General features: G+C 35.1%; 1 protein-coding gene across 11 annotated transcripts in view; it reads right to left on the bottom strand.

The window, feature by feature from the left end:
- The window catches only part of RASAL2 (RAS protein activator like 2), a 320061-nt gene that overhangs the window by 43518 nt on the left and 259258 nt on the right, over positions 1-17285 (bottom strand). For all 11 annotated transcript variants that reach the window (XM_031936941.1, XM_031936942.1, XM_031936943.1 and 8 more), the window contains one exon: positions 3831-3940. In XM_031936941.1, the coding sequence (XP_031792801.1) occupies positions 3831-3940 (110 nt within the window). The remainder of the gene's footprint in view (positions 1-3830; positions 3941-17285) is intronic.

The following is a 17285-nucleotide window of genomic DNA, read 5'->3' as shown; positions in this document are numbered from 1 at the left end:
TAGAATAGTTGCCTCTTTGAAGTCAGAGAAAACTAAGGACAAAGACAATATCCTGAGAGTCTCAGATGGAACAAGACTGTAGAGTTTAATTGATTTTGGTTCTCTTCAGTTGAGAATTTCCATCTAAACTTCCTACTTACAATCTCTATCCCTATACTCACTCGAAATTTCATGTATTTGGTAACAAAAAGACATATTTGCTATTTGCTATTGGCCTATACTTCATTTGTCAAAATTAAGGAAGGGAATTTGATAACATGTGTAAATGATCTGGAACCGGAGATTTGTGACTAATCTTTGGTTACACCTGTAAGATTGCCAGTGATGAGCCAAGGTATTCATGAGAGCATTTCAGTATGCCAGCTGACTAGGAAGCAAAAAAGGCCTAGTACTTTTTTCTATTATTTTATAATCCACTTAAACTTCAGCGAGGACATCCTCAGAAAGGGAAGAGTATGGTGTGTTTTTATGTGGGCTTTTTTGTCCTGTTTTACAAAATTCTGATGCTATACCTCTTTAATTCAAATGGTTAACAAGGGCTTTGTAACATATTAAACCTTACTATCACTCTTTTATCGTGCTAAATTTTAGACAGAAAGATAGCTTATTGATTGAAATAGCACAATATGATGGGCCCAAACAATAAATTCAGGTCAGTGGAAAGGCTCCAAAATAACCCAAAAACACAACAGCAGCTCTCCAAGGACCTAACATGAATATAATTTGGTATCTCAGCCTTATTCTTCCTGTATACTACCATGAACACATGATGGAATAAAACCAGGCATTTAGTTTGAAGATGAAAGATAACATTTAATGCAAAGTTAAAATGTCCAGTTGTTGTAGAAATGAGGAAAAATAAAAGGACTCTCTTTGCAAAGGTTTCAAATGCTGAACCACAATAATACAAGGAGCTGACTTAACCTGGCTACTGCATTTAGGAAAGCTTTCATAGCTGCACATCCTTTTCTCCCATAAATAAAATTTTCTGAAATGCAGTTATCCTTTCCATATTGAGACTTTCCCCATTTTGGTTTTGATATATAGTAGGTTGGCATAAGAAATTAAATGGGAATATTTTGGAAGTTTTGTAGACAACATGTGGAAGCCAGCAGATAACAGAGCCTATGACCAAATACTTAAACCAAATTTTGCAATAAGGTCCTGAAAATATCCCCCATAAAAGAAAAAATTCATTCTGCTTCTGTAGTATGAAGGAAGACCAGAAAATTTCAACCAAATTTTCCAGATTGCAGAGGTGCCATGCCCTTAACTCCTATGATGTACAAAGGATAACTGTATAGTTTAAACTGTACCATTTTAAAGATTTTATTTCTTGGCAATTTTTAGATCCTAGAATGACTATAACTATGGAAACACAGAGCACTGAGGTAAAAGTACATGAAGAAAATGATTCATAAATATATACATTTCAAACTGTATGTCCCAGAAAAATCGTCAAGTCAACAAGTTTACAACTGAACTCATTATCTTTTCCCTTAAACTCTCCCCTCTTTCAACTTTCCTTATTCCTGTCAAAGGCATCACAACTCTTCCATAAATTTATATTCTCAAATTTATACTGGATTCTTCCCTCTCCCTTAACCATTTAGTTGGCAAATTTTGGAATTTTCTCCTTCATAGCCTCTCTTATACCTGATCCTTCTCTCCACCTACTACTTTAGTTCAGGTTCTCAGCTCCTTTTTGCCTAGATTATCAGAATAGCCTCCTAACTGGCTACACTGTGCCTTAAATCTCTCCCTATTCTAGTCTACTCTGCCCACTGATGCCAAAGTACTTTCCTTTAAGCACAGGTTTGATAACATGAATGCTAGTGGCTATCTTTTGGTTTTTGAATAAAATATGAACAACTCAGTCCCAATTCATCCTCTGAACCTTGGTGGACCTTCCCTGCATTCCAGCCACACAGTGGCTCCCCCTCTCACCTCCGTCTTTCCATGCCTCCGCACATGGCCAGGCTGCAGGAAAGTAATGCACTCTGCTCCCTCCCGACTTTGCCTCATAGAGCCCACTGTGAGGATCAATTCTCTCCCTGCCTCCCCAACTGCTAGTGTCTTCCTTCTTAAACGACCTTGTATTGTACAACTGTTTATAAATTTGCATCCTTACACTTAATATTTATGCTATATGCATTTTTTCCCTAGGAACTTGCTACCTCTTTGATTAGATTATTAAGGGCACTGTGAGTAGGGATTGTTTCATTCTATGTGCTTGTATCCCTAGTGTCTGGCACATAGTGGAGTAAGTGGAAAGCTTAAAAAATGTAGAGATGATAGAAAGAAAGAGGACTTCTTTAGTATAGTCTAAAAATATTTGTAAATAAATATATAAAAAAAACCCCTATCTATCATTTGTAGAATAACTGAATGTACAGGCAAATTCCTGTGTTTTAGAAACTGGGAGAAGGCCTTAAATACCCTCATGTCTGTCTCTCTGTATTTACTGAAAAAGGAACTGAAGCTCAGTGAGGAGGAGGAGACTACTTAAAACCCCACAGGGGGTAAGAATTGAGACTTGAATCCATAATCTTGGACTGCAAATCTAGTGGGCTGTGCCTTGATTTGCATACCATATAACTTCTTTCTACAAATCTGTAGTCTATTAAAGATTCCACATATGGGGTAGCTAGGTGGTTCAGTGAGTAAAGCACCAACCCCGAAGTCAGGAGGACCCGAGTTCAAATATGACCCCAGACATTTAACCTTCCCTAGCTGTGTGGCCCTGGGCAAGTCATTTAGACCCAATTGCCTCAGGTTAAAAAAAAAACTCATATACAAATAGACAAACTTAGTGAGTTTCATCTTCTTTTTTTAGAAATGAGCAATAATTCTTTGGTGAGTTCCATGCTTTATAGAAAAAGGATTTGTTTGTACAGCAAAATGAAAACAAAAGCTACAGTCTATGATAGCATGAAGAGGGCTAGAAATATTGGGAACAAATATCATTCCTTTAGACCTATGCATACAGTATCACATCTTGCTTCACACATCACAGGCCAATTATCACAGATACTCTTGCTTACACACTTAGCTCGTGTATTCATGTACTCTCCAATAGAAAGCTAGTTAAAGGCTGTGCTTTTTGTGTTAAGATGGCCACTTATGCAGGGTTGAGAGATACAATCCAAAAAAAAATGAAAATAAATAAAACTTTTAATAAATAATAGTAGCACCTTCTAGCTTTCTGGGTTTTTTTTTGGGGGGGGGGGAGCGGGGAGGAGAGAAGGCACATTTTCAGAATGCTTTTACATACATGGTCTCATTGGATTCTATGAATGCTGGTAGGTTGTAGGATAGGTAAGATGATGATATCTGTTCCACAATCAGAGAATAGTGAAGTTAAGCTGACTTTGTTCTATTAAAATAACTAGTAGGTGGGTCCATATCAATGTGGTGTGAGGGAAAAATAACTGGTTTTGGAGTCAGAAGAATTAGACACAAGTACTGGCTCTGACACTTACCAGGTGAGTGATAAGACTCAGCTTGCTTATCTCAAAAATGAGGGGAAAATTGGTCTACTGACCTAAGGTAAAAGCTGTTGTGAGCAAAGTACTTTGATCACCTTCTTCATACCACATATACCATGCATTATTATCTGCTGATGCATATTGCATTAGCACATTCTAATTCTTCTGAATGAACTTTTAGATAAGCCATAGATCAAAGACTAAAAATTCATGTTTTTACAAATTAAATATTTTTCCCTCACATTTTCATGTTGTTTGTTTATATCCATGCTTAGCAGACTACTCCGCTACCCCAAAACACAAAAGAAACATCCTTTTCTCTTCCTAGAAACAACCTCTTACCTGTCATCTGTGTTGCGAAGTGATGGGAGCCGGAAACTTGTGTTCCTGTCAAGTTTTGATTGACTTTTAGTCCTCTTTATGGAGCCTTTCAAGCGCTTGCTAAAGAATCCCTAAAATGAAAAGGCAAAGGGATTGTGAGGTGGTGGAATTCTAAGAACCAAGTTTTGTTTCCACTTTTCAGATGCCTCTTTGTAGAAAACAGGTGAAAGTATTTGCAATCAAAATCAACACAAGAGTTTGTAACAACTTGTCAGTCCAAATGAAATGGTAATTTATTATAAGAATCTTACAGATCCTTAACAATGACTGGTATTATAAATGTATTTAGTTTGTTTTAGCTTTTCCCTTTCATTTCCTTGAGCTTTCTTCAGTCTCCATTTTAACTGGGTCCATTTTATTGGTTTAATGGAAGATGGACTGGAGTAGGGAGAGACTTAAAATGTGCAGACCTTCCAACAACTATTGCACTAATCCAGGTATGAGGTAATCAAGGGCATTCACTAGAGGGTTGACAGTGTCAGAGGAGAGAAGGGGTGTATTTGAGAGATATTGTAAAAGTGAAATTGGGAAGGCTTTGACAATAACCAGCAATAGGTTGTGAGCTTGAGGGATGGGAGGAGAGTACTGTCTCTACAGCAATAGAGAAATTTGAAAGTGGAGAGGTTTTGGTGTTAGACATGTTGAGTTTCAGATGTCTATGCCATATCTAGACAAAGAAATCTGAAAAGCACTTGAGGATATTATACTGGAAGTCCACAGAGAGGTTAGGGCTAGATAAATAAGTTTGAGAACCACCAGCCTGGAGATGATCCTTAAATGCATTAATTTAGAGGGAGATGAGAAGAGGATTCAGAATAGAGCCTGGAGGGACACACATTTGAACACAGCACTTGGACAAAGACCCAAGTCTTTGATCTGGAGCGGTCAAATAGGCAGAGAGAGAACTAGGTGAGAGCAGGGTTCTGAAAGCTAGTGAGAAGAAAGGATCAAGAAGAAGAGGACGATCAACAATGCCCCAGACTGCAGAGAGGCCAAAAAGGTTGAGCTAAAAAAAAAAAAAATCTCCCAATGAAAAGCAATCATGTCTTGAAGTCTGGTGGTCATTGGGGACAATACATGCATATCTGTATATGAGAGAAAAAAGGGGATGCTGGGAACAATGGGAGAAAGGGAAGGTTTTTAAAACTATTTTAAATGTTTATCAAATTTTGTTAAGTGTTTGATGTTTATAAACCATTTGGGTAGCAGCATTACATAAACACATAACAACTGTAATATCCAAAATAGGTAATTTTCATCACTAATTTCTTCTCTCCTTATTAATCTGCTGTTATTTATCTCTGTGTTCGCTTCATATATACCAGAAAAGCAATGGGAAAACTGAGAGGAAAAAAAATAGCAGGAAAGTCAAAATGGAATTTTCTGCATATTTGTTTTAGATAATCCCTTCATGTTTTAAAACATTTTCTTTGCTTGAAAGTGTTAAATTCTACTTTTTTTCTCCAATTATAGCTGAGTTTGTTTATAGTCTATAACAATCTGATAGCTCAATTTTAAAGAATTAAACTGAATCCACTAGAAGAAGAATGATTTTTCTTTCTATCAGTCAAGACTTTCATATAAATGTAAAATTATGGTTTACATGTTTGGAAGGAAAAAGAAAGGATAAATTTACATTGCTACACCCTCCAATTTTAAAAATAGCAAAAACATACAAAAATTCTCCCCAAATTCCACTTGGTTAAAGCAACTAGGTTGTCATACTTGATTGACAAACCTAAAATGGTGTACCAGTAATTACTAGATATTCATTAATTGTCAAAACAAAGTTAATAATTAGGAATGGCTAGTTAGAATGGTGTTTTTCTTTGGGACTCAGTCAATGCCAAAAAATAAAGAAATTAAAAAGTTGTCAACCATCTGAAATTGGAAAAACAAATCCCTGATGGCCAAACTTTGCTAACTGGGCAAGGCTGGTAACTGAAATATAACTGCTGCTATGCAACCATTCTCAGAAACTGCAGTGGTGATAATAGGAGACACTGACTCCCTTGTATTCCAATACTATTGTTCCCTTTAGAGCTGAAGAGGAAAAGTCCTTCATGGGAATAGGGTAAGAGATCTTCTCCTTTCAAATAAACAAGTTAGAAAGAACTGCAGTAGGACTCAGGCCTGCTTTCTCACTTAACTATTCATCCTTCATATTAGTGAAGAGGAGATTAAGGATGATACTACACTAATATTCATTATTCATTCAGGTTAAAAAAGTGAATTTAACAACAGTTTCAATACATAAGGGAAATGTTCTCATCAACCAAAAAATATCCAGGTAAAGGGGTATTCCACTAGTCACTTTTCAAGCCCTTACATATATTTAATTAAGTGGTTGTTTGGTTCTAAGAGACAATAACTATTGTTGGAGGTGGAAAAGGTCTTCTACAAATTATTTGTTCCTTTTCAATCCTCACAATGCTTCATATGAAATCTAGATAGCTTGTTTGTGAGAGATTCAATAAAGGCTGATCAAAATATAAAGAAAACTAATAAGAAGAAAGGTTAAAAAAAAGAGGTGTCATTTTGCTAGGTATACCTTTGAAATATTGTAAATATAAGCAGGAAAGAGAAACTTCAATGTAGGACCTTGAAAGAGACTTGTCAGGAAAATAACAACATTAAAGGACATGTGGGCAAGGTTCTATCACATGTCCATTTTTGACAAATATTGGCTGGATGATTCTGAACAAATCATTTAATCTTTCAGGGAGCTCTTCTTCAAGACTTTCTTCATTTGGAAGTTCCCTACATCAATGAAATTACTACATTTCTAGTTTCTATATCTATCCCTATTCATTGGAAGATAAGACAATAAATATTCCAAAAAATTAACTACCACCTGTCTATTTTCAACAATGAGGTGATTCAGGCCAGTCCCAATAGACTTATGTGATGCAGAGAGACATTTGCCCCCAGAGAGAGGACTAAGGGAACTGAATGTGGATTATTTTTACTTTTTTTGTTGTTTGCTTGCTTTTTTTCCTTTTCCATCTTTTTCCATTATTGATTGGATTGGGTTTTTTTTGGTGCAGCATGATAAATGTGAAAATATACTTAGAAAAATTGCATATGTTTAACTTATACTGGACTATTTGCTGTGTAGGGGAGGAGGGTGAGAAGAAGGGAGGGAGAAAAATTTGGAACACAAAGTTTTGAAAGGGTGATTGCATGTATTTTGAAAATAAAAGGCTATTATTAAAAATTAAAAAAAAAATTATACCAAAAAATTAACCCCCAATAAATTATTTCAATAGCTCAATGTAGCAGGGGTAAGTTTTCATAAAAGTACATAATGAATTACAGAAACAATAATTGCTATAGGATGTTAAAGGAAGTTGAGATTTCTGCATGATGGGAAGCTTGGGAAAGGCTTTGAGGGAGAGGGCAGAGTTTAATCAGAATAGTTGATACACAGGAAGAAAATGGCTTATACATTTTCAATGTGTAAAAAAAATTCATTTTGTTAAAATATTCATTTAAGTATAAAGTTAGTAGTAAATAAAATAATACCATACCTCATCATTTTATTTTATATACTATTTATATAAGCATATATATAATAGACACAATAAGTATTTCTTGAAGAGCTGATAATGAAGGAGTCCATCTGAATTTGCCTCAAACTCTTAAGATATTAAATAAATTCATATTAAAAACAATATATTAAGACTAACATGTGAAATGCAAAGATCCACATTTGAACCAAATTAAAACAAACCAAAACCCAACCTCCAAACCCCTTTATGTTATATACACACATAACCCCTATCACACTAGCAAAAAATGGGCCAGGAAGACTAAAAAGATTGCATATGTAAAAGCAGGGTAACATTTATAGGGACATTAGCTAGATTAAAGAGTGATAAGCATTTATTATTGTTTTTTTGAATAAAATGACTGCCAATGATGTTAAGTAATTTTTTTCTTTTAATATTTAGTACCACATATTTAATCAGATATACTATACTATTGTTTCCCTTCAGAAAGCAATGGGCATTACTTAAAGCAAAAATATGAGAGTGGCAAGCATTTGTAAGAAAGGGAAAAAAAATGATCCAGGTTCATGAGACTTCTGTGTGTTCAAAATTACAAGAAAGATAACTGTGGAATTCAAATTTTGAGATTTTGACAAAAGAAGAAACAATGATAAATGGTTTTGTTATAAGGTTGAGACTATAAAAGGAGTTGTACTAAGCATGATGTTATTTAAACTAGGCAATACAGCACAGTGGAGAGAATGTTCCTTTGGAGTAGGGAAAATGCAGATGCCAGTTTGGCCTGTGATCATGGACAAGTCACACCTTTTCAGGGCTAAAGGGAACTCTGTAAGACTGTAGTTCCACTTCAATTTCCAATTTGCCTCTCCTGAGCAATCTCTTATACATATTTTTCATTTTAAAAATGCAATTATGTCAGGATCCATTCTCACTCATCGTCCAGCCCCCAAATCCAATAATGAAACAGTAAGGCTTGCCACGGGCTAGGTTCACAGCTCTGTCCAGGATAATCACAAAATTTAGTTACTCCTCATGATGTTCTTCTCTATCATATTTATACCATAGAATTCAAGAGATTTGGTCATGTTTAGAGATCTCAGTGCCTCTAAAGATACATTTATGAACCAACATTACATTTAAAAACCACAGTTTTTCCATCTATTCCACAATTTGTAGACATCCACTGAATTTTCCAATTCTTTTCTGCAACACAAAATATTGCTGTAAATATTTTTGTGCACACAGATTCTTTGCCCCTTGCTTTAACCTCTTTAGGAGAAGGGTGCATGTGTCTAACATTAATATTGCTGGGTTCAAGGAGAAGGCACAGTTTGATGAGACTTTGGGAGTATAGTACCAAATCATTTCCCAGCTCAAACCAGTCAATAGGGAAAGATTGAACGATGGAAAGGGGATGAGCGAGGGGGCTGGAAATAAGCCAGAGAAGCCAGGAAGATGTCAGATCAAGGACATACATAAATCTTTTCCTTAGCAGAGAAAACAGAAGCAATTAAGAACTGAACAGCTCTTCCTTCTCTCTTTTGTCAGTTGTCCACATTCCATTCACCTGAAGCAAATGTCCAACTCTTGTTTTTGTATCCTTTTTTCTCCTCCCAAAACATGTTTAAAACTCTTACATTGTTACTCTTGTCCTTAGCTTCTCTCATCAGTTTTAGCTCATTCACAGCATTAGCATTCCTGACAAAAATTTTACAAGACGGTGACAAGATTTTGTAGTCATTTATTCCTGTTATCTTGCTTTCACCTTATATATATTTATTCTCAAATAAGTTTTAAACTAAATTTTAGTTTTTAAATTCCCAGCAGTCCACCTTGATAAATCCCATTTTCTGCTTCTCTAGAATAATTTCCCTTTTTGTCTTCAGAATTTCATTCTTGAGCATCTCCTATCTTCTTGAACTGACTTCCTCTATAGCAGAGCTTCTTAAAATTTTCCTCCTTATGACCCCCTTTCTGCTGAGAAATTTTTGTGTTACCCAGGTATATAGATACATAAAAAAGGTTTACAAATCAAACATTTGCTGATAATTAACCATAATTTCATGACTACCACATTCAGGTATGAGGCCCCCTTTGTGAACCCCAGTTTTAAGAAGCTGGGCTCTATAGCATCTTAACGCTTTGAAATTTGCTTTCTTCAAATTGATGGTGCATGTCAGACTATGCCCAGATTGTCACTCCTCTCACAAACCATAAGAGAGGGAAGGATCATTTACTTCCAGAGTTCCTGTCATTTCCAGCAGTTGGAAATAAATTCTTCCCTTTGTATTACTGAAGATCATTCAGAAAAGAATTTTCCTATGTTGATTTCTCCCTTTTATTAAAATTGTTTTTGTTTTTCTCTCTCTCCCTCTCTCTTTTTGCTGGGGCAATTGAGGTTAAGTGACTTGCCTGTGGTCACACAGCTGGGAAGTGTTAAGTGTCTGAGGCCAGATATGAACTCAGGGTCCTCCTGACTTCAGGGTTGGTGCTCTATCCATTGCACCAACTAGCTGTCTCCTTAAAACTATTTCTCATTAATTATTAATTTTTGAAATGTGAGCATCTCCCCAACATAGCAAAATTGAGGATGAATTTTAATTCAAACAATTTTATAACAATCTATGTCACAAATACAAGAAATTTAACAAATAGTAACAAAACTGCTCCTGTTTTCTGTGTTTTTTCAAACATATATTGTAGTGTTCTGGTTGATTTTCTGGAGTTCTTGGGACCAGCCTTTGTTTAGTAGAGTAATCACCACAAGAATAGCTAGGTGTTAAAGTCCAAATTCTTTATTATCTCCTTGCCTGGGGTCTGGGCTAGCTTGATCTCAGTGGAGGAAATGCAGGAGGACAGGCTAGCCATCATGGTGGTAATGAGATGAAGTGAATCTCTCTTCTTGGTTCCAAGAGCTTGAGCTCCCACCTCCAGTCCTTTGTCTTCTCCGAGTCTAACTCTGGCCGAGTTTGCCTCAGTTTATATGCTCATTTAAAGTATACTGAGTATAAACCAATCATTATATCACTAAGGAACCATTATTTGTTGTAAGATTAAATCAATCATACTGAACTAGAGAACTATTAATCACCACACTAAACTAGATAACCATTGTATTATCAATTCCACTGAGTTAGTATCTTGTAAGAATCCTTGTTTCAAGCATAGAGTTCTGGTCCATAACATATATTATTGGTATTCTTTTCTTAAAAGAAGAAACTTTTATGCATAACACTTGAATTCTTAAAAAATCTTCACCAGTCTTTTATTACCCTCCTCAAGGTATTGTCTTTAACAAATTCAGTACAGCTAAGATTAGAGGAAAAACAGTTAACTGGGGAAAAAAATCTTTATATCAAATTTCTTTGATAAAGATTTGATTTATAAGATATGTAAGAAATGGATTCAAATTTGTGAGAATCTGAGAATTATTCCTCAGTAGTTAATAAGCAATTCTTAGGTCAAGAAACTGAATCTATACCTATATGAAAAAAATGTTCCAAATCAGTAAAAATTAGTAAAACACAAATTAAAGCAACTCTGAGATTTCACCTTGTTGTGTCCTGCTTTGTAGAGCCTCCAAGATGGGATGACAAAACGTACTGTAGCTTTCTAGAGATCCCACTTTGGGTGATTAAAATATACCTTCCTAGTGGAGAAGTGATGAGACGGGGCTCCTGAGGATGGTGGGAAAATGGAGTCTGTTTATTTCAAGGACCTTCCCCTTCCTATAATGTAACAAAACAACACTTTGCACGTGGGACCACATAAACAACTTACTATTGTATGTAGTTTGCCACCTGGTATCACCCTGCTTCAGTCTCAACACAAAGGTTGTCACTGCCCCCCCCGAATTGTCGGGAAGGCCGAGAGCCCTTAGGGGAAATGGGGGAACTGAACCAGACACTGTTAGCAGGTTCCCTCTGGGCTGAAGGGTCTTATACTTTACCAGGGTTTCCCCAGTGACTGTGACCCTCTTACCTCACCTCACAACTACAACTAACAAAAAAAGAAAAATGATGAACAATAGAGAGTCCATAAGAAAACAGGAACATGGATGCAACATTGGGACATAGTTGAATTAGGTATAGCCACTCCGGAAAGCAATTTGGAATGGTCACAAAATTACTAAGCTCTGCATGTCCGTTGACCAGGCAATAGTAGGCCTAAAGCTCAAAGAAATGAGAAAAAAAAAAACAAAAAACAAAAAACAAAAAACAAACAAAAAAAAAAAAAAAAAAAGGAAAAGGTTCTCTATACACAAAAATATTTAGAACAGCTCTATTTGTGATAGCAAAGAATTGGAAGCATTCCCTTTAAATGGCTGAACAAATTATGGTAAAGGAGATGCGTTCATAATGAAACACTGTTGGCTATAAGAAATGATGGACAGTTTTAGAAAAACCGGGGAAGATACTTATGAACTGATGCAGAGTGAAATGAATAGAATCAGGAGAACAATTTATACTGCAATATTAATATTTCAAAAATAAACAACTTAGAAAGAGTTAAATACTATGATCAGTAATAATTCCAGAGCAGGGTTATGAAGGATGCTCCCACTTTATGACAGAAAGAGAGATGGTCTAATACAAAAGATATTCTAAAAGTCATGGGATAGTTTTATGCTAAATGAAGTAATATTTCTAAGACACCTTTTATATGCAAAATGAGACAGCTGGAAATCTGTGGGAAATTTTATTTAGCCAAATGCCAAAGGGGTCTATGACACAAAAAAGAATGAGCCCCAGACATATATAAAATCTTTCCTGATTCCTCCAACTGCTAATGTTTTCCCTCACCACTTTTTTGTTTATTTTGTATATCATTTATTCTTTCTATATTTATATATGAAAACACAGTCTCTCATGTAGAATACAAGCTATTTGATAGTAGCAATTGTTTCAGTTTTTGTCTTTGTACTCCTAGTATATAATATAGTAAATGCTTGTTCATTTACTGAGCGAATGACTTTTCAATCAATTTCATTTCCTTTTTGGATAGGATTAACGAACTAATAGATGAAGACAACAATGTGCTGGATATACTTTAACTATATTTTAGCAAAGCCTTTGATAAAATATGCCAAATTTTGGAAAAGTTGGAGAAGATAGAGAGGTATGGATTAGACAATAATATAATCAAATAGATTCATAATGGTTCCCTTCAGTGTGAGAGGAAATTTTCTAAGAAGAACCTTAAGGATCTATGTTTAGTCTTTTGTTGATGAACATTTTTATCAATAGCTTGAAAAACTGTACAATAGGTAGTAGGCGCCTTAAATTTGATGACAACACAAACACAACACTGAAAACCAGGCAGAATCTAGAAAAGATCATGAAAGGCTAGAACAATGGGCTGAATCTAGTAAGATGAAATTCAATAGTGATAAATTTGTAAAAATCTTACCCTGGGGTATAATATTTATAGGATGTAGTAGACTTGGAGGAAAGTGGTTGTTCTGAAAAGGATATGGAGTTTTTCATGGTGTATAATCTTAATATGAGTCAGATGTGTGATCTGTTAGTTTTAAAAGCTAATGCAATTTAGAACTAAATTTAAAAAGCTATGGCTTTCAGGAATAGGGAGACTATAGTACTTAGAATTATTAGATTACATTTATTACTTTTATTAGACTACATTTGCGATACTGTCATTATTGCATTCCATATTTTAGAGTATGTCCAGAGCAGGGCAACAAAAATACTGAAGGGATCCCAGATGTAGGGCTAGAAGAGACCCGAAGCTGACAGTGGTTAAATGACACACAGCTAGTAAGTGTATGAGGCAGAATTTAAACCAAGATCTTTTAGATTGCAGATCTAGTACACTACCTACTGTGTCACTACAGTACACATTATTCTATGTCATATGAGCATGAGCTGAAGGAATTATGGACATTTAGTTAGAGAAGGGAAATCTAAGGGAAAAAGGGAGGGGGAAGGTAGGTGGGCACAAGAGTCTGAATACTTGAGATGCTATCTGTCCTATGGAAGGAGGAGAGGGCTTGTCCTATTTGGCTCCAAAGGATAGAACTAAGAGCAATGGATGCAAGTTACAAAAAGGCAAATTTGGAGTCAAGGGCAGGAAAATGTCCTAATAATTATAGCTATCCAAAAGCTTAATGAGTTATCTAAAGAGGTAGTGTTTTCTCTTCTTGTGGGTGTCTAAGCAAAAGCCAGAAAACAATGGGAATTTCTTTTATATATAGGCTGGAATAGGTAATCATTGGTGTCAAATTAATTATTTGATCCTATGATATTGTAACTACTCATATTAATGAATATATTCAATTCCACATCATTAATAGCAAATTTTCATCCTTTAAGAGTGGATTTGATTTTTAGAAGCAGCCAGAAGTCATTTGGATCTGTCTAGAGAATGAAGGGTAATAACATTTTTAGTTAAGATAAAAAATGAGATATAATTATAAAACAATGAAAAGATTTTAATGAAGGCTTGTAAATCGGCTACAAAGACAATATAATATCAGTTACTATTTATATAACATTATATAGTTTAAAAAGCATTTTTCTCACAATTCTGTGAGGAAAGTAGTGAAAATTCCTTTTACAGATGAGGAAATTTCCTCAAGTGATTTCTATACAGGTAGAAAATGAACATTTAAAATAGCACCTACTGTTTGCCAGGCACTGTGCTAAGCCCTTTACAAATATATATCTCAATTGATCCTCACAGCAATCCTGGAAGGCAGGTGTTATTATTATTCCCATTTTACAGATGAGAAAATTGAAGCTTAGGAAGGTGAAATGATTTCTCTACAGAGAGGGAGTTTGCATTTAGATAGCACCTACTGTGTGTCAGGCACTAAGCTAAGCACTTTACAGATAAAATCTCATTTGATCCTCACAACTAACTACCCTCTAGTTATAAAGTCAGTAGTCATCTTTACACTCAAGTTTCTGGGTACAAGTTCTTTTTTCCCTATGCTATAGAACCTCCATAAAATAAAATTTAAAACATTTTTGTCCATGCTTGGGAAATTTTAAAGATATGTTTGATTTATCTTAGTGAATGACCTACTTAGACAAAATTTGATTTATTTATAAATAGAAAACAAGTGCTTAAAAATAGCAACACTGAAATGGATTGAAATGAACAACCTGGAGCAAAATGACAGTTAAGAGAAAAATGTTGTATCATTCTTACTTAAAAACAGAGGCAGGAATAGTGAAAGCAAGAAATGACAGGTAATATTGAGGCAAATAAAAAAACAATGAAAAAAATGCAAAAGCTTAGTAATCTGGGCAATTTAATATGGGAACAAACAGCCCTGCAACTCCTGAATAACTTTGATGGGATGTCACTGTGATTATGACACAAAATGATACTCCTGAATGATCAAGAAAAGATTAAATTGGGTTTAATCTTTATTGTTTAAAAATACAAGGAAATGTGTATTGTGTTTGAGAAAAAAAAATCTAAACTGCTTCCTTTAAAAGTCTTGATTTCCACATAGTAATTCATTTATCCAGAAAAACCAATTCTATCATCTTGATTTTTAATAACAGTGGATTAATAAGGTGTTATTGTTATGCTTGATTAGTATGGAATATGCTAAGAATCTCCAAGTTCACTAAATGTATGAATATAAAGAATTGTGGCCTAAAATAATTAGGAAATATCTGTTAAAAAAAAAACAAAAACGAGAGATCCATTGATCTCCAAACCTTTTTGATTATATATTCCTCTCAGTTAAAAAATAAAAAAGCTGATCGTGTAACTTAATATATGTATATTTATTTATAAATTACATATACATTATTACAATAAAACTACATATATATTACAATATATAAAATGGAAATTTTAAATAAATGACAAAGTTGAAATAAATAACTTGTTTTATATAATAAGGCTGGAAAGATAGAATGGGGGCAGGCTGTGCTGTACCATTAAACAGGAAACAATATTTTATCCTAAAGATACTGAGAAACCACTGGACTTTGTTGTGTAGGACTATTATATGGTCAGGCTTGTACTTAAGTAAAATCATTTTGGAAGTTTTATGGAAATCTGGATTCGAGGGAAAAGAAACTAGACATAGTATGATGGCGTGACCTAGGATTATGGATGTGAGCTTAGAGAGGACTTACAGAGATCAAAATAATCAGATTTGGACAATGGCCTGGATATGTGAGGATTGGGATGGTGGCTCTCTCAACAGAAACAGAGGTAGATTTAGGGGAGGAAAGAAAATATGATGAGCTATACAATGTATATATGAACCTAACCAAATCTGCTCATCCTATGCAATTTATTCTATCCTACCTGAAAAGATAGGAAACGAAGGGCTCTTTCTTACGGGTCACTGCTGGGGAACAGAAACCAGCCTAGAATTGTTAGCATCTGATATGGCCTTGAGGTGCACTGGAAAATAGGATAGGGATGCTTGGAGGATATGCAGAGAAAAGGGAGAGAGCAAAGACAGAGATTCTTTTGTTAATTGATAACTGGTCTGAGGGGACAATGTCAAGGGCAGAATGGGAAAGCATACGGCTTGTGCAGCTGGGAGGAGGAGCAGAATTAGGGAACATTCAGCTATGTAGCTGTTTTAGAGACAAGTCCTCAATTAACTATCTCAGGGAAAGTGGAATATGGCCCATCTTCCTTCCCTCCAATTGGTTGATCACATGCCTCCTGGGGTAATGCCAGGGACCCCACTTTGAAGGCCACTGATCTATAGGTACTATCACAGAGAACACATTATGGAAACCTCAAAAAACAGCAGAGAATGTAATATAAGGAATAACCATGCATTCTCAGGAGAGATGAACTAGATGAATTTAATTGAACTTTCCCAACTCTAATTTCTGAGCCTCTAAGAATAACAACATGTCTCTAAGAATAACAACAAATTATTTCTTGGAACAGTGGGGACCCCTAAAGACTAGCTGTTGAAAACTTTTATAACCTCTGTTAAAATAAACACATTTGATCTACCTGCTGGAAAGGCTGGTGACAGAAAAGCTCAATATAAATCAATAAAACAGCCCCTTAAAATTTGTTAAGATAGGTGTTTAAAATGTGGCAAAGAATAAAAAAAAAAAATGATGTAAAGATCTTTGGCTTCTCTGCTTGAATTCTAGGCAACAGTTTCAAATTATATGACATCAAATACATAACAATTTTTTTTTTTTTTTAGCACCCAGGGAAAGAAAAACAAAAATAAGAAATCTAACATCTCTATAGTATCTTTCCTCTGAGAACTTCAAAGTATTTTCTAAATGTTGACTTGTGCAAGGTCAGAGTCTTAAATATCTAGTAACAGAAAAATCCTAGTCTCCTAACTACTGCCCTTGTGGAGCTTTCAATGGTCATCTCACTTAATGTAATGATTTAAAATCCTTTCACTGGCCCTTTTATGGACTTGAAAAGGTAGAATGACAGGCCTTAGAATCATCTGGTCAGGCAAGATCAGAGGCTCTTTTAAACCATGACTACCTGATAGTAATGGAGCAATAATGCTCCAGTGTCAATGGTCTTGCTGACTGCATAAGATATGAGCTCCAGAGAAGTCAGGAGATTTTATCAAGTTTTGACTTTCACTTATGCTAGCTATACCGGCTTTTGCTTCAGTTAGCAGGACTCTTAAAGAACTAAGAGGCAAACCAAATTCCTCAACACCTGATTACTTGGAACCAGAAGCAAACTAAGAAAACTAATCTCTCAGAGTGAGTGTTCATATCATAATACTCACAAAGTTTCTTGGGGAAATTATGCCTATTCACTGCTCCTTATTACTCTTTTACTTGCTAAATATAAAGCTTTTAAAAAAGCATACAATTCAATCATGATGTGGTTGTGATGATCTTTATGAACAAAATCTATAAAGAAGATAATATGTGAATGCTAAGGTAGTAATAGATTAGAGTATCCTATA

Source organism: Sarcophilus harrisii, chromosome 4 (genome assembly GCF_902635505.1).
Source record: "Sarcophilus harrisii chromosome 4, mSarHar1.11, whole genome shotgun sequence".
NCBI lineage: Eukaryota > Metazoa > Chordata > Mammalia > Dasyuromorphia > Dasyuridae > Sarcophilus > Sarcophilus harrisii.
This window is presented reverse-complemented; position numbering and strand designations above follow the sequence as displayed.